We start from the raw sequence: 19,118 nt of genomic DNA, 5'->3' as shown, positions 1-19,118 counted from the left end.
GCAGAATGTATTGTTCATTTAAAGCACATTTATGTGAAACATGATTTAGAATACCAAAAAGATGTGTATACTTTCCTTCCCTCTGCAATCCCTGCATTAAAAACTCCCCTCTGCCTGCCTGAGGGTTTGTTCTACTATCAAATCCTACCTAAGAGGGAACTACAAGGCTAAGATATCTGGGGAAGTTTCAGCATCTCCCACAGAAGCAGCCCTTCTACTTGTTAATTTTAGCAACTCCTTGCTCTAAAATCATAGAATTGTAGAGTTGTAAGGGGCCACATGTGTCATCTAGTCCAAACTCCTGCAGTGCAGGAATATTTTGCATAACTTGGGGCTTGAACCACTGACCCTGAGATTAAGGGTCTCATGCCCTATCAACTGAGCTAACCTAAGATGTAGCAACGCTACATTTGGTCTAAAAGTGCACAGTTCTGCTTGCCATTTCAGCCCTTCAGAACTGCTCCTACAAATCTGAGGTGCAGCTTTCTCATTTGTGATATAAATCTACTGCAATAATCAACTGGATCTTGCACAATGGCAGCAATCATCCTTGATGAAGCTTTTCCATAGCCCTCAAAGCACATTATATGGCAAAGGAGAGTTGCTCAGTAACGCTAATCCCTATGAGTAACTTCTTCAGCACCACTAGGCCTATTTTGTATTAAAACAAAATTAGTAAAAACCATAGCTTTCAGTAGATATTCCATTAACGTGCAAGTTACGCACCTGCAATTATCTACGCTGACTACACTTCAAAAGCTATTTCACAACACAGTAGAACAGGATTGTTCCAGAGACAACTTGAGGTTGTAGCCTATAATGTGTAGAAAAAGTCAAATTTCAACAGATTTGCTTAGTCCTACTCAAATTTACTGAGAAAAGTGGATGCACCACAACTACATCCATTTGGCTAACCTGACAGATGTGTGCAGATAGCAATGCTTTGGATAACTTTGAGCTATTCCTAATACTATAGTTATTTTCCCTGCCAATTACATTTTGCTAAAAATAGGTGTGCCCTTAAGTTGATCCCAATATCAGTTTCAGCTAACTAATCAAATTATATGCTAAGGTTTCAGGAATTATAACCCTCCCCTTTATTTAGACAAAATGAGATGGGTTTTAACTCTGAGAACTTGCCAAGAATAGATTTATTTTAAAGTTGAAGGGGCTGTTTTCAGAACACAGACCTTTAGGTATGGTAACCTTTGTGAACAAGTCAGCAATACTTCATAGTTTAAAGAAACACAGGAGGGCAAGGATAAAGTTAGGACACATACAGTGAAACCTTATACCTGTCTACTCAGAAGTCATTAGGAGTTCAATGAGACTTACTACTGGGCAAGTAGGTAGGATCCTGCACACACTTACTATGGTGTAAGCCCCACTGCACAAACTTCTTGGCAAATAAGCATAGTATTGCACTATAACTGGGGGGAGTTCTGAGTATTTTGGAATGGCTCCTGACCAAATTGGTTTTTCCAAGGTCTGTTTCACATGAAAGCAGCATTTGAGTGCAATGGCTCACCGGATATTGTAGAAGCTACTTTATATTTTCCTCCATGCCTCTGTAAACAGTAATGTGCACGGGTATGGTATACAGTAGCAAATGTGTGGAGTTATTTTAAAAACCTTTCATAGGTAGCTGTTTCGTGAAAAGCGAGCTTGAATCAAAGCTCAACATTTTTCAGTTAATCTTTCAGAGGCTTCTTGGATATTTCACCGAAGCAATTACCATTTTTGTTTTATAAGTTTCAAGTTATTAAAAACCATAGCTGTTTCAGAAATGTATTGCCATATTAAGGCTGCAACATAGCACATGCTTTCCTGGGAATAAGCCTCAGAGAATACAGTTGAACATAGCACTAAGGAAACTTGCATAGAATCAGGCTGCATATTTAAACTAGGACTGAAAGTTATCCAGATTCTCGGTGTCAACCCACAGAACGATGGACATTGAATCATGTAAGGCTGTATGTCTTCCTTTTGGACAATTCTAACCACAGGTTGTGAGTCATATCTTTAATGATTTTCTGACTTACAAAATCTATAGTTGGAATCAATAACTCTTCCCTCTCATCACACTGGGCCATATTTACATATATACACAAAATAACTCATGTCTAATCTTTGTGGTTCAAAGTACTGACATGACAAAATATTGTCAAAATGCAGCCTTTCTGCTTCAGACTCGGAAGACAATAGGCATTTTATGTACTAAAAGTCACTTGACATGGTTTTTCACTCAGACCCACCATTTCACCACCTTGTTCTCCAATTCCCAACCACCAAGTGCCCACGCAACATGGAAGCCACTTTTGAAACTTGGGGCAGTTCAACAGCAGATTGTGTTGGGAGTGGGGGGCAGCTATTCTAATGGGGTTAAAAGTAATTTTTAAAAATCCCTGTATAGATTGTGAGAGTTTGTTTTCTTAAAACAAGGTGGTGGTTAGTGAGAGAGCTTAGGGACATTCATGGTGCTTTTTCTCTCCCCTCCCCAACTCCACATTCAAATTTGACTGCAATATAGGTAGCAATGTTTTGATTATTCTAAGATGCAGCAGAGTTCTGACCTTCGGTCTGATCACATTCCTTATAATCTCTTGCAACACAAGAGAAGGTAGCTGCTGTTTACTTGTTCGTTCGCTGAATCCCATCATCCACATGTCACCCATTGTGTAGCAGTGTACCTGTAATCCTCCTGCTCACATCTGACAAGGCAAAGAGTGGTGTAGAGAACAGGATTCAGGGGGGATTGCAACTACCTTCTCTCTTGCTACATCAGGACATTTAAAGCTGAGACCTGGGGGCTCCAGTTGTTGCTGAACCCACATCGAGCCCAGCAAGCATGGCCAGCTGACAAGGACGATTGGAGTTGTAGGTCAAAATATCTAGAAGGCCTCAGGTGTCACATCCCTGATTTAAAGGAATGTGCCCAGTGTCCAGGTTACAATGTGGTAACTCTCAAGAGATGAACCAATTTTATACATGTCCATACTTAACGATACATAATGTAACTGGATCCATTTGGCTTATTGAATCTTTATCCTCAATTTGAACATACGGGCTTGATAAACGTCTTCACCATATCTTTCCATTCTTTAACTCTCAAATGTAAAGAAAATACAGGATTGTATGATAGCATGATTACAAGAAATTTTAGTCAAAATGCAGGGTGATCAAGTGCTCAACCAGTGATGGTGGCCTCAGCTTAGACTTCCCATATTCAAAAGAATGCAGTGTTTAGCCAGCATCAGCTCTCGAGCTTGGTGGAGTTCTGGAAAATGACTGATTCTTGCTAACAGTCCGAGATGGGGGAATAACAAAAACATTCTAAAAATCGGGGGGGGGGGGGAAATCTATACCGTTCCTACTGCGTTAACACCAAAAGATCTTACAATTTAGCAGCCACTTAAACCACTTTTGGTAGGCTAGCCATCACACGAGGGGCATGCAAACAGCCAGAGTTCATTGCATTTTGCTTTATGTTTAGTGCTGCTGATAATTCCTGTAGCTGCTCATACCTTTCTCAAACAATGTTCAACCAAATAAAAAGGATACTGGACTGATGCTGGAAGAGCAGCAGGTATGTCTACACATTCAGCACACACCAATAAGGGAACACTCAGAAGATGTCATATTAAGGGATAATTTTTTAAAAAGAAGTTTTTCTGTGCAACATTGTCAATTTGAAGTCCCACTGAATCATGATGTCCCTTGACGTTTTTGTTGCTGATTTCGGATAACTTCCAACTGTTTTTTGCATTGCTGGTAGTACGTGGAAAGACTTTTATTTTCGTCTAAAAGCTTTTTATGCTCTTGTACCAGACGTGATGTATTTTGCTGGTCTTTTTCATCCTGGTCCAGTTCTGCTATTAGTTCTTGCCTAAATTAAATTTTGAAAAGTTAACATTAGAATCTCAAGAGAAATTAATTGATACTCACATTTATCTACCAATATTGCTGTTTACTTAAAAAAAAAAAGTCTCAAATATTATCTAATATACTTCACAGAGGTTTGATAAAGTAATCTCCATAGGGTACAGTAGCAAGGTCTCCTTCACACCCCATTTAAGTATGCATGTGCGGTGGCATGTGTGTCCACAACTATCCATGTACCATACAACAGCACATGACTTTTGAAAATTAGACAAGGGAGCAGTGTAAACCAACCCCAAGTTCATTAATATTGAGAAAAAACAATATTTCAGTAGCAGATGCCTGCTGAAGTACAGAAGATCGTTGCCACCAATATTTTATTAGTAGTATAACTTAAGTCTATTATTTAACAAGTTTTTTGGATGCCAAAATTGTGTGTCAAAAATTATGTATGAAATTCACGTGTGGTTTTAGTGAAGCTGTACTTGTCACTGGCTCAGTTCAGGTATGCAGTGGTTCTAGACAAATGCACTGCATGAAGCAGATGTTCACAAAGCAACTATCAGTTTGATTTTAAGGAGAACTTAATACAGGCTTCAAGTTCTGACTCCTATATGTAGGATCATAATTAATAGTCAATGTCAAATTAACAGGCAATGATCTGGCCACAGGTTCATCCAGAAGTCAGTGTTTGTATCTGCCCAAGGTGGGGAGTATTCCTGAATCCCAACTTGTCACTGGAGTCTCAAGTGGCTTCTGTGGCTAGGAGTGCTTCTGCCCAGTTTAGGCCAATTTGCTAGCTATGGTCTTTCCTAGATTGGAATAGCCTTGCATCAGTTATCGATTCTCTGCTAACCTCTCATCTGGATACTGCAATGTGCTGTATGCGGGGTTACACTTGACAACTGGAGTTAGTGTGGAATGCAGTCACTAAGCTGGTAAGTGAGGTAGCCTGATGGGACCATGTGTCACCGGTGGTCCTCAAAACACTGTGCTGACTGCCAGTAAGCTACCAAGTTAAATTCAAGGTGTTCGTACTGGCATATAAAGCCCTATATGACACAAGTGCCACGAGGGGCTGTCTGATTGGCAGTGACCTCTGACAGGGCCTTTTCTGTGGCAGTTCCCCATTTGTGGAATCTCCGACCTGGTTTGCTGCATCTGTCTCCCTTGTTATTGACTTTAAGGAGACAATAAAAACATTTATATCCACCTAGCTATTTGATGACTGAGATACTGTTCCTGGAAACCCTGAGACCACTGTTTTCATTTGTGAGTTTTCAAATGTTTAATCATGTGTCCTGTCACCCTAGGCTCCCTTGGGAGGAAGGGTAGAATATAAAACAAACTAATAATATTAATATTCCAGAAGATTATTTTGGCTCATAGTCTCAAAGATTATTTAGGTTTTGTCCTTTTTACACCATTCTCAAAATAGGTCACGTTCTATATTGAGATGAACTCTTGTTAAAATAGCAGAGGCAAGTCACGTAGACTATTTTTTCACAACTGTCATTTCATTTAATTGATGAGATAAGCATTCAAAACACTTTCGGCCTCTAATTTTAGATGAGAAAATATTCTAGGCAGAGTTGCAGTGAACTAGTTCTCTGAGTTTTCTTCTGGGTCTTAAAGAATCTACTTCATTTAGAGAGTCCAGCTGCCCCACAGTGCTCTCTTAGAGATGTACCCGTGAAGCAGAAATGGGAATACAGTGGTACCTTGGGTTACGTTACCTTTGGGTAACGTAATTTCAAGTTACGAACGCGGCAAACCCGGAAGTCTATACTTCCGGGTTTCGCCATGCGCGCATGTGCAGAAGCGCTCTGCAGAAGTGGCGCCTCTAGATACTGACTTTTCGAGGTAAGTACAGGCCCCAGGGACAAATTAAGTTCGCATCCGGAGGGTCCACTGTACTGCTTTGCAACTGCTCCAAATGATGCACTTTCAATGATGAAAGCTGGGAAGCACATTTGTCACAAGATGGGCATCAGCTGCTTCCCTTAAGACTGGAGAGTGAGTGGCATTTAACACTCAGAGAAAAGAGTGATGTTGTGACACAGCTCATGGCAGCAAGGGTTGGAACGGCTGACTGCCTTGGGAACTGAAGAGCATGCTGTTTGCTCTGTCACAAAAAAATGGTCCTGCAGTCAAAAGTAGGAACTGCTGCCTGGCAGGTGGAATGCTGAGCTATGGTCACAGGCCAGGGTATTGGGGAAGCAATTGGGAAAAGAAGAGGAGAAATGGGGGTTGACTCTGGAATTGCAGCAACCGTCTTGGAGGAAGCTCCCATGATAGGAATGAGCCAGTCGTCACTCCTACAGCTCTAAGTTGGGAAAGACACAAATCATGGCACCAGTCTATTATGAAAAAGTTATAATTATTTTTATGTATTGTTTTAGTTTATTTGTTTTTGCAGTTGTTTATTTTGTATTTTAGCTGTGAACTGCATTGTGATCTTGTGTGAAGAAGAATATATAAACAGGAATGAATGAATGAATGAATGAATAAATAAATAGTTTGGGAGTCATGGGAATTTCCAAGGCCTTCCCAGACTCATCCTGTTCTGAGAAATGGGACTCTGTATCTCACTAGGAAGTACAGAAACATTACTCCATGGCTTGTTGCATGTGAAATATTTATAACTATCAGCCCAATCTGCCATTCAAAGCAAGTGAAGAAGATAGTTCAACCTTGGGACATGATACAAAACAGGGAACCATACCTTTACATGTTCTTGTTTCTGTAAGCAGATTACAAATTCATCTACAGAGACTCCTAGTATTATAAGTTTATCATAACCAGAATCATGCTTGAAAGTAAGAAAATGCTGCCATTTTAGAAGCAATATGTAGGTTTTTTTTAATTTTTAAAAAATGCAATACTGTGTTAATCTACACTTTTGTTTCAGTAAAATTATCACACAAGAACAAAAAAGGAACATATTTTACCACTTACTTTCTTTGCAACAGCAATGCAATTTCTGTCTGAACTTTCATATATTCTTGTGCCATTTTACAGTGCTGTTCAAACACAGCCATAGATTCTGAGTTTGGACATGGCTGTAAAGGCTGAAAATAAAATCAAACATGTTAAAAATGAACCAACTGTTATCTCAACACACAGCATGTCAAACCTTCTCTTTTTAAATTCAAGGGAACTAAACTATATCCAGAAAACATCTTTGCAGACCTAGGCAAACATGAAGTATACCAGAGTATTATTTTATAATCTGTAAAAGAAATATATGTGGGCAACTATTTAGCGATCATCATGACTGATGAAGCGTTTCAAGTGGCAGCCCACCCTGCTCTGGATGTCTACGTCATCCCTGGGGTGGGTGACCATGCAGTTACCAATGCGCTGCTACTTGGTACTTCTTCAGCACAGTGTGGGATAAGAGGCTAGTGTTGGCAAGATGTAACTCTAACTTTCTGAGCTGGGTTGTCAGGGCAGCAGTTCGTTGCATCAGGAAAATTTATTCAGACATAAAGACCAGAGACTACATTTTGCATAGCTAGCTTTTTGGCTAATCAAACCAATTGCAACAGTACCCCTTTTAAAAAACAAACAAAAACAAAACTATTTTAAACATGCACATGCTAAATTTGGCTCAACTCCTGCATGCACACCAGTATAATTACCCCCCCCCCCAATCTCCTGCCAACCTAGCAGTTTGAAAGCGCGCCAGTTCAAGTAGATAAATAGGTACCGCTCCAGTGGGAATGTAAATGGCGTTTCCGTGTGCTGCTCTGGTTCGCCAGAAGTGGCTTGGTCATGCTGGCCACATGACCCGGAAGCTGTATGCCAGCTCCCTTGGCCAGTAAAGTGAGATGAGCGCCGCAACCCCAGAGTCGTCCGCAACTGGACCTAATGGTCAGGGGTCCCTTTACCTTTTTACCCCCCAAAATGGACAAAATATTGAAGATATAGAATTGTATTATCTATTTTTTTATTTATTAATAGGTTGTGTATTGTATGCTTCTCTTTGTAAGAAGCTTGGAAAAGAGCTTTTGCCATTAAAGGTGGCCTAAACATATTAAGCAAAAACGGAAATCACAGAATGATTTTACCTGCAATTGGTGATCTAATGTAAGATATGCCATTGGGATGGAGTTATCAGACCCATTGGTATCTGTTGGAAAAAAGACAGGTATTTTGAGTTTCAAGTGTGCAAAGTGACATCAATACATGTTGGAAGTTCTCAAAGTCCTACACAGACATAGGTTTCATGAGGAAATGATACAGGGTACTTTCACATGACTAAGTGCCACATAGCACTTGTTATCTATCTCTGCATGATGGCTGCATTTATGGCTTGCTGACTATACTAACTGATCATGCAGTGAAGTATTTAATGAGCAACTACAACCACACAGAACTGTAAAGCTGTTGGGAGTGTATCGATGTCACGCTGGCCACGTGACCCGGAAGTGTCTCCGGACAGCGCTGGCCCCTGGCCTCTTAAGTGAGATGGGCGCACAACCCCAGAGTCTGTCAAGACTGGCCCGTACGGGCAGGGGTACCTTTACCTTTACCTTTACCTATCCTGTACCTTTAGTATCTAGGTGCTTTCAAGTAGTCGAATAATAATGGATGCAGTGGAGATATATTTATAAAAATAGTGTTTTTGTTGCTGTTAAATCCTCTTAATTCTTTTTTCAAGGAGCTTAGATCTACATACAGCAGGTTTCTAGAGTCTTCCTCCAACTAGGCCTGTTCAATTTCAAAACCACATAAAAAGGTCACTTTTCCTCTCATCATACAATAATGAAAATGGCCATTATGTTGTACTTGGTCTACTGAGTGGTTTGGGCGGCGGGGAGGGGGGGTTGTCAGCAAAATAGCAATCCAAATCTACCCCAAAATCAATCCAAATCTAAACTAGAAACCGAAAAGACACAACTTAAGAATTACCGCCCCATCTCCCTCCTGAATGTGGATTACAAAATATTTGCAGACATTTTAGAAAGCAGATTTAAAAAAGTCCTAAATGAAGTGATCCACAAGGACCAAGCAGGCTTTCTCCCAGGTAGACATTTGTTTGCAAACACAAGAAATATTACTGATATCTTGGAACTCTTGCAGACAAACATTAACACAAAAGCAGTTTTGATATTTATAGACACGGAGAAAGCTTTGATAACATTTCTTGGAAATTTATGAAGAAAAACTTGGAAGGAATGGGAGTGGGGCGGGGGTTTGAGAATGGGATAGAGGCAATCAATTCGGAACAGAAGGCAAAACTGATAGTGAACAATGTGGTGACGGAAGAGTTTAATATTGAAAAAGGAACACGACAAGGTTGTCCTATCTCCCCTTTGTTATTTATATCGGTCCTGGAAGTGCTCTTAAATATGATCAGAGGAGACCGGTTGGTGGAGGGTATTCAGGTCGGAGCGAAACAATATAAACTTAAAGCATTTGCAGATGACCTAGTATTGACTTTACAGGAGCCAGAGCCCAGCACCAAAAGGGTACTGCAATTGATTTATGAGTTTGGTCGGGTGGCGGGATTTAAACTTAACAAGCAAAAAACTAAGGTTTTGGAAAAAAATATGACCCCTTCAGAATCAGAAAGGTTTCAGAAAGAGACAGAATTAAATGTGGTTAAAAAAGTTAAATACCTAGGGGTAAGCATAACAGACAAAACCAGGAACTTATTCAAAGATAATTATGAAAAATGTTGGTCTGAAATTAAAAGGGATCTAGAAATCTGGTCAAGATTGAAACTTTCCTTGTCAGGACGCATTGCTACTATTAAGATGAATGTATTGCCAAGAATGTTGTTTTTGTTTCAAACTCTACAGATTGTGGACAAAATGGGGTGTTTTGAGAAGTGGCAGAGAGATATTTCTAAATTTGTCTGGCAGGGCAAAAAGCCCAGAATTAAGTTTAAGATATTAACTGATGCTAAAGAAAGAGGGGGCTTTGCCCTGCCAGACTTAAGGTTGTACTATGAATCAGCAGCTTTCTGCTGGTTGAAGGACTGGCTACTTCTTGAAAACACGGATGTTTTAGATCTGGAAGGATTCAACAATGCTTTTGGATGGCATGCATATTTGTGGTATGACAAGGTTAAAATACATAAGGCTTTTAAGAACCATGTTGTCAGAAAAGCAGTATTCAATGTCTGGATAAAATATAAGGACTTATTGGAAAACAAAACCCCAAGGTGGCTATCACCAATGGAGGCTAAGGCCCCGAAAAGACTCAATATGGAGGCCAAATGGCCGAAATATTGGGAAATAATAGAAAAAGACGGAGATAATTGGAGGTTGCAGAATATGGAGAAAATAAAAGATAAAGTGCGAGATTGGCTACATTATGCTCAGATTAAAGAAGTTTTTAAGTTGGATAAAAAGATAGGATTCCAGGTGGAAAAATCAAAGTTAGAAACAGAACTGTTAGAACCCAGCTCTAAGATACTCTCAAGAATGTATAACTTGCTGTTAAAATGGAATACACAGGATGAAACCGTCAAATCAGCTATGATAAAATGGGCACAGGACATAGGGCACAACATTATGTTTGCTGACTGGGAAAAGTTATGGACTACAGGTCTGAGATTTACCGCATGTAACGCCTTGAAGGAAAATATTTTGAAAATGATATATAGGTGGTACATGACCCCAGTCAAGCTTGCAAAGATATACCATTTGCCTGATAATAAATGTTGGAAGTGTAAAGAAGCTGAAGGAACATTCTTTCACCTCTGGTGGACTTGCCCCAGGGTTAAGGCCTTCTGGGAAATGATATATAATGACCTGAAAAAGGTATTTAAGTATACCTTTCTTAAGAAACCAGAGGCTTTCCTTTTGGGCATTGTGGACCAGAGTGTGCAAAAGAAGGACCGAACCTTTTTTTTGTATGCCACAACAGCAGCAAGGATACTCATTGCTAAAAGCTGGAAAACTCAAGATTTGCCCACATTGGAAGAATGGCAGATGCAACTGATGGACTATATGGAATTGGCAGAGATGACTGGCAGAATCCGAGACCAGGGAGAAGAATTGGTGGAGGAGGATTGGAAGAATTTTAAGGACTATCTACAAAAATATTGTAAACTGTATGAATGTTAAGAAAGATGTAAGATCCGCAATAAGATGGTTCCAACAAATTAGTTATAAAGAATATAAATTTAAATGTGATTGAAAGAAAAGATAAATTTTGGATGAACAATATGTTAGAACTAGAGTGTTTTAAACTATAAGATTTGAGATTTAATATTGGATAATTAAATGATATAAATTGAATTAAGTGAATAATTTGCTAGAAAAATCCATGTGTTTAGAAAGCAGGAACAAGAGATGTGAGGAAGTCCAAAGATGTGAATGAAACGTGGTTAATGAGAAAGATCTTGTTGTTATCTATGTGGATTTTTGTTTTATAAAATTAATAAATATTATTATAAAAAAAACAAACAAAATCAATCCAAATCTTTTTGCAAAAGGCAGACAGATATTTCTTTGCACCAGCTACTGACTTTTGCAACTTGATTTTAAAAGGCAAACATGTATAAACACCTCTAAGCAGTTAAAATTACCAAAGTTAATTAGAATTTTAAAATTATACAACTGAAAATTCAGGGCAAAAGTGTAGTCCTTATTTTAAGGACGGTTACTAAGACTTTTGCAGCTATTGCTGTCATCAGCTAGTATTGATCCGCAAGGAGAAAAATCACACAATAGCCAGTTAGCACTCCAGCTGAAATAGCAATATTGGGGTGATTAACTCCTTACACAAAGCCCTGTACAAACAATACTACAGTTTCAGTACTGCCATCTCCACATGTATTGTATATGTAGGAATTTGTAATAGCATTCGCTTACAATGGCCCTCAGGAATCTACAAGATGCTGGCAATAGCATCTTTTTTCATGCACATACAGAACTGCTCATGTACATAGTTTCCTTGTTCTCTTAAGTCAAGGCATACTTTGCATAGGCAACGAGGATTCTTTGTTGTGAAAACAAGGTATTCTGTTACTCATAAAAGATGCAATCCTTTCAGGTGCAAAGCTGTGTGTGTGGCATGCACAAACATTGCAGTCCTATGTGTGCAGCAGGGTAGCTGAATACAGCTCCCAGAAGCGATCCCTACTCCTAAAGGGAAAGAGTCCAGAACAGAGACCTTTTTGTAGTTATATCTGCAGAGATGAACAGAGTCTTTTCAACAATCCCATTATGATCTCTTCTTCCCAAAGAAGCTGGGCATCTTTGTTTTCATTTTAGAAATGGTAAAGGATTTTTCGTTCCAGAAGGGGTGTGAATGTGTGGGGATGGTGGGGACTGGGGACCAGGCTACATTTTTATAATATGAACCGTTGGATTGCCAATCTGCTATGCTTTCTTCAGGATTTTAATTTTATTGTTTTGTATTTTGTTTAGTGTGCTTTTTATAGTTGTTTTATGCCATGTTGGAAGCTGCCCTGGGGACTCCCAGGGACAGGATGTAAATTCCCCCAAGTAAAATAAAAAGTTGGTGCTTTTGGACCATGTGTATATACACATTTTGGAGGTATTTATTTATTTCATAAAATTTATATGTTGCTTGATTGTAAAAAACCAACCTCCCCCCCAAAAAAAAACCCAAAGGCACTTTTGCAGCAGTATGTGAACCACTGGTAAAAGTTGTTTCTTCAGGTTAGCTTGAAAAAAAATCATTATGGAACAGTCATATTTACAAAGCATTTCTTTCCTAATATTGAGTATTCATTATCACAAGAATTGGACATTTACTATCTAATAAGAAACAACAGGTTGATTACAATACACTGTATACAAAATGTCCATTTCTACATTATTTTGCAGCTGGATGTAATAATGCTAGAAGTACAGGTGGAAGACAGGAGCGCCTGGCGTGCTCTGGTCCATGGGGTCACTAAGACTTGGACACGACTAAATGACTAAACAACAACACAGATGGTAATTTACTTTGCCGAAGTCAATGTAGTTATTAACACTAGAAGCACTGGGAATAAACTTGGGGAGAGTCTGATGTAGGGTAACATTCACAATCAATTAAGCCTGTCTTAAATGAAGGCATGCACATAAATAATGTACAATTTGTTTTTATTATATGTTTTATGCTAAAAAGTAACTTACATACAGCATTGGAAGAACACATTTTGTAACAAAAATTTGACACACAGCACAATGTCCGACAGTCCTGGCTCCAGGTTTTTGCATAAAAATTTAGCGGGTTCCTGTAAAATACAAATGATCACCCTCCCATGGTTCAGCACTAGTGATGGAGAGCAAGCAAGTGATCAGCAAGTGACAGCAGCAGCTTTCTCTCCCTCTGTGATGTAGTTGAGTATTTTAGATGATGCTGTGGCCTTTGGCTAGTGCAATAAAGCTTCTGATTATGGTGCGGACACAAGAGGCCAAATAAGGAGCCGCAGTCACAGCTGTAGCAACACACTCACTTGCCCTATGGTAGATGCCTAGCAGGGACTCACATTGATTTTGAACCTGAAGTTGATAAAGTTTAATACACACAAGCCTTGTGTGCAAATCACTACGCAAACACAGTACTTCTCAAGAGCGAGCGTTGATACTTCCAAAGCCAAAGCCAAACCCAACTTTACCTGTAGAGTCATCAGGTGTCCATGGAAGACTGCGAGCTGGCTTTTCAGAGGTTGGTCCCGAGGTAGTGATCATTCTCACACTAGGACTAGATGATCTACTGTTGTTCCTGCTTTCCTGTACGAAGACATTTTTTTTAAAAAAAACCCCCAAATTATTATCTTAAGCACATTGCATTTTCAGAACACTGTTGAAAATCTGAAATTTCTTGATTGCCAGATCAGTTAATTTTCATGAACATTTGAGAGGTTTGCTTCCCCTTGAAATAAAGAAAACAATAATATAAAAAACATGTGAAGCAGTCCACAAGTTTTGGGAGTCATTCTTCCATGATGTTTTTCTACATGTTTCATCAGAGCTCAGGGACTTTCTAGTGAAGGGGACAGGGGAATATACTGCTGTCAGAAAAGAGTAGAGCTAAAAAAGCAGCAATGCCTCTTCTCCAACCCACCCACTTGGTGCCAAAGGACATATTCTTCCTCCCACTGAAAATAGCCGGTGTGGCCTCCCATCCTCAGTTTAGACTGACACCATAATGCAGCAAAGGCTTAAAGTCCCCCTTTCCCCATGCCATGATACTGATGTGGTTTGCAGCCCCTGCTGACTATTTAACGTCAAGAACAAAGGTAAAAATAAGGGCATACAAGGGCTATGGCCCTCAGAAGTTGGGTTCTACCCTTTTACAACATGGTGGGGTTTTGAGGGGGGAGGGGGGGTTATTGGGCTGTTGTTTTTATTTTGATTATATATTTGTGTTTTATATTCTGATTTTGTTCTGTGAACCGCCCTGAGACCGCCGGGTATAGGGCAGTATATAAATTCAATTAACAACAACAACAACAACAACAACAACAACAACAGTATAACATCGTGTAAATAAAAATCAGGATCTATTGGGAAAATAAACAGCACTATTCATCAACCAAATAAACATGGAATGGTAGGCTGGGTTAAGTGAAAGGATTCTTGGGACAAGATTGCATCAGACACAATAACCCTGCTGAAAAATGCAAAATTACAAGAACTGGCCGTAAAGGGGAACAAAGTTAGCAAGGACAAATTATTGTCATGGAAAACGAGGAGTGTTGCCCATCCTTTGGAATGTGTACACCTCTTACCTCTGCCCTGCTCCAGTCCAATCAAAACTTCTCTGTACATTTATGGATGGGCTTCTTAGAGCCCAAAGTAGGAAAAGTGCTAAGATTATCAATGGCTACATTACACCTCCGCTACACTTCCAGGATCAGAACCGGCATGACTCTGAATACTGGTTACTGAGAAACCACAGCAGAAGACGGCTAGAGTGCTCATGTCCTGTTTGCAGGGTTGCCAGAGACATCTGGGTGGTCACTAATGGAAACAAGATGCAAGACTCGATAGACCTTTGGTCTAATCCAGTAGGGCTCTTCTTATAATACATGCATAGGTAATGTATGGGCATTAATGCCAAGACGGATGGTTGTTAAAGAATATACAGAGAATTTATTGAAGGACTAATGTTATTAAACACTTTGCACCAAGATTCTGGTTGGCTTGTGGTGGGCTCCCATCTCAATGGGGAGAAAAGATTTAATCCCTGTTCTATGCTGATACAAATACAAGTGGAGCACAAGTATTAATTATGAAGGCCATGATCACACATTTCACAAAAAAATAAAATGAAAAGCACCTAGGCAGCACGCATGCTGCCATTACTAGTTTGACACTAACCATATTCAAAACAAATGAATCAATGTTACTCATGCTACTGACGTTTAAAGACTGTTGCCTGACATTCCATTAATTCAGGTATAAAAATTAAAAACACAAAACGTAAAACATTTCATTTCCCCCCTTCCAATGATTTCACTCTAAGCCACTAAGGACAAAGTGATGAGATGATATGTCTTTGGTATGTGCATATGTACTCAGAAATGTCACCTCAAATGACAAGGTGAAACTATGGATAAGTCAGTAGTTGTATTTTCCCTAAACGCAAGTTTGAGAGCTTTCAAATTCACATCGGTTTTGAAAAGTTTTACAGTAAAGCAATGAAGCTGAAGAATTCTAAGTTTTATAAATAAAGGTTTGTGCAGGCAAGAAATTGCTCTCAAATTTAGCCAAATATCAAGTAGTATAGTTAAAAAATAGTAATTAACAGCATCATATGCAGAGTCAACAATAAACATTTTCAATGGGTAGCGTTAACAGAACTTGCAATCTTTTTAGGCATGTTGGGCGTTTTTCGCTTGGAACCAATTCCTACTAAGTACAATGCCATTTTCTCACCTGGAATAATACATAGGGATATAGGCTTGTTATACCATTACTAAGTCTTACCAAAAGGCAAGCAAATATACTTTAGACTATAGCAAAGGAGAGACAATATTGTGAAACTTTTCTTGCCAGTTTAAGCATCTTTAACGCAGTACAGAGCTATGGTAGAGGTTCTTCAAAGCTGTACATGGCACTTTCACAATTCTGGTGCTCTTCAGGTATTTTATAATTTTAATTTGGTGGTTTCAATTTGAAAAGAGTTGCTCACCCACAAAAACATTTTTTTTTAAAAAAGTAAAATAAAATAATATTAGACAATCATTTAATGAACCAACTATGATCTTCAAGGGGAAAAAAGCTTTTTTACCTGGTTGGAATCTGTTCCAGCGACACTAAGGTCTTGAATAGATCTGCGCCTCTGTTGTCCGTTGCCTGCTGATGAGAGAAAGAAAAAAAAAAAAAAGGAGCTGAAATGCACTCAAACAAAATAAGGGTGTGACTGTTGCAGAAAGAGCTTGGAATTTGTACAGATCCAGCGAGAGGGAGAGAAAGAGTGTGTTTGTATATGGGGAGGAGTGGGGGAGAGCAGAAAGACAGCTGCAAAGTTTTAAGAAGAAGAAAAAAAAACCACCCTGCACACTGGCGTGTCAACAGAAAGCATATCCTAATACAATAACCACTCCTATCCCATGAATAGCTTCTGCACTTTCCTTCACCATCTTCTGTCACATGTGCTTTAACAGGCTTAGTGCTTGGGGGGCTGGCACTGATGACGACATCTATTTCAAGGAGGTTACGTTATGGGGATTTCTAGAGCACGGCTACTACGATAAGATGCTGCCAGTTTTCTCACTTCTTTGGATTAGTAAGCAAAATGAGTAATCAGCAGTACTGACCTGCAAATCATAATTTTGCTCTCTCTCACAGGAAAGGCCAACCCAATTTCTATTCCAGTTATAATGCTCCTGTTTAGTTGCCGAGAATCATATTATACTTATTTGTCCCATTCTTGAAAATGTAGCCTGCTTCTATATATATATATATTTATAAATCATTTTGCACCTATTACAGACCTGAATGCTACCAGTTTTTTTTAATTAAAAAATTAATGGCTATATGCGATATATATATATACATTGTTAAAATCTGCAAGCCAATAAAATAACAAAAGATCACAATTTTTGGGTATGCAGCATTTCCGCTAGCATTTTGCTATTCTAATGATCATTGTTTATGCTGCTTCTGGGATGAGAGATCAGTTGTCCAAAGGAAACACCAACACATTGAAATTAACAGCTGACACAATACTTAGGATTCTTCAGTCTTTGAAGGTTACATTACATAACATTTTTGTTTTAGAAAAACACAGACCAGCGGTAACGCAAGCAACCACTCCAACAATGAGAAGCACATGCATTCAGCGTCCTTCAATTGATCATTCTGTTTTACAACATGCAGTTTGGCTTTATACGAGGCCTCAGTGTTGATTAAAGTGACCTAGGAACTTATTTCCAGTTTGAATATAAACGGGATAAAAAGGAAGAGAACAACCCAGTTTTCTGAATAATGTCTTGCTTAACATCTTGGGTTTCCCTTGAGTTACACACCACCAAAAGGAGTATATATTTGGACGGCTTGTTACCCATTTCTCCCAAAGGATTTTGATTTAACAAGTTATTTAAAAAAATACAGAAAGGGAATCAGATACTTTAAAAGTTTTTAGAACTTTAGAGCAAATTGATACTGTGAGCAGCAAAGCGGTTCAGAATTTCTGCGCCACTTCTGAAAATATCAATTACAGAGTACTGACACACACAAGTGCTTGACTTCCAGGTCAACTACACAAACTTCCCAAGAACTGCCTAAGTGGTCCGTGATCTGCTCCTTAAAAAGCATGCAGCAGCCTGTCATTAAGAAAACGATCATTAGGAGTTTACATTGGGAAGCACAACTTGTGATGTTTTTTTAAAAAAACAGTTGCTCATTAACAGATTTATGCAGTTGGTCACAGGCTCTAGCAACTTAGCATGGACCTCAAGATGATCCACTCATGACTGATGTAACAATTATGTCCACATTTCATTCAACAGCTCCGTTCTAAAATTAGCTTAACTGAAATAAACTTGTAAAAAATATCTGGAATTCCCATTCTCCTTTAAGATTAGCAACATTTGTGAATCTAAAGAACCCAGCACATGTGCTGCTGAAACATTATATCATGGCCACCAAAAAGTTAAAATAATCAGGGTGGGGTAGAATTAAAAATGCCTTTATATATTTATATTCAAGAAGGTTGTGCTCTGTAGCACTGACGACACCAAACTGCTTTAAATGAGAAACCTCCAGATTAGCAGCATGAGATTTAAAGCAAGCTGTTAGGCTAAGGCATTTTCATTGCGGTTAACTAGTACTGGCATAGGGCAAGCAGCTCAAGCACAGCCAAACAAACAGGAAATCAATAAATACTTGTTGCTCCTGGATCAATATCAGCTTAGGGGTCCAGCCATAAAAACACAAGCTTCCAGCACGGAAATCAGTTAGCTCCAGTTATAAACACAACTCAGAAACTTCAACTGGACCAAAATGCAGCAGCCAGATTATATGCCTTTAGAATGCATATAACCCATTCTAAAACAGCTACATTGGTTGCCAGTTCATTTCCAGGCCCAATTCACGATGCTCACATTACTGTTTAAAACCCCTCAAATGATTAGGCCCCAAATATTTGACAGACCGCCTCCTTTCCTATAGACCCTCTTGGGTATTAAAATAAGCAGGTCTTGGTATTTCTGCCACCGTCAAAAGTCCTGGTGGTGCCCCCAGGAGAGCATTTTCTGTGGCACCCAAAGTATGTCTGCCACCTTCACTATACAGCTTTTAGTGAATGCTGAAAAGGCATCTCTTTACATTGGCCTTTAACACCTGAGATGCGTGTTTCAGGACACCTGTAACTGCAATTTGTTTTAAGTGTTTTTAATACTGAATTTTAAATTGTTGTAAACCACACTGTTGGTGAAGAGCAGGCAGTAAATTTAATAAATATTACTACTACTACTACTTTTTAGAAGTAACCATCTTACTCTTTACGAACAGAAAACAATGCTGTTAAAACACAAGAGAATATCCTACTGCAAGGAGTGCCATTCAAGTGATTATGTAATTTGGGGGTAAAAGGTAAAGAGAAGCCTTTGAAAAGAACCATAACCCTAAATTTTAATGATAGGTAAACAAATTTTGGGTGGGGAGATACTTAACATGTGTACTGACCACCAATCAATACCTGTGTTTGGTAACATTTCTTTACTTTAAATTCTGGTTCAAATCCTTCCCCTGAGAAGTTTAGTGAAGTGTTATAGATACTGTAGAATCTGTCACTCTAGCTGTTTTAGTTGA

General features: G+C 39.0%; 1 protein-coding gene across 3 annotated transcripts in view; it reads right to left on the bottom strand.

The window, feature by feature from the left end:
• Positions 1 to 1,133: 1,133 nt before the first annotated feature.
• The window catches only part of MAP3K7 (mitogen-activated protein kinase kinase kinase 7), a 39,824-nt gene continuing 21,839 nt past the window's right edge, over positions 1,134 to 19,118 (bottom strand). For 2 of the 3 annotated variants that reach the window (XM_079971088.1, XM_079971089.1), the window contains 5 exons: positions 16,093 to 16,160; positions 13,472 to 13,586; positions 7,953 to 8,014; positions 6,838 to 6,950; positions 1,134 to 3,886 (listed from right to left, as the gene is read on the bottom strand). In XM_079971088.1, coding sequence (XP_079827214.1) covers positions 3,706 to 3,886; positions 6,838 to 6,950; positions 7,953 to 8,014; positions 13,472 to 13,586; positions 16,093 to 16,160 — 539 coding nt within the window. In that variant the 3' untranslated portion in view covers positions 1,134 to 3,705. The remainder of the gene's footprint in view (positions 3,887 to 6,837; positions 6,951 to 7,952; positions 8,015 to 13,471; positions 13,587 to 16,092; positions 16,161 to 19,118) is intronic. The other variant, XM_079971090.1, reaches the window with a different exon arrangement.

This window comes from Podarcis cretensis, assembly GCF_951804945.1.
Source record: "Podarcis cretensis genome assembly, chromosome: 3".
In the NCBI taxonomy this organism is placed as follows: Eukaryota; Metazoa; Chordata; class Lepidosauria; order Squamata; family Lacertidae; genus Podarcis; species Podarcis cretensis.
Note: the sequence above shows the minus strand (reverse complement) of the source record. Positions and strands in the feature narration are given on the sequence as shown.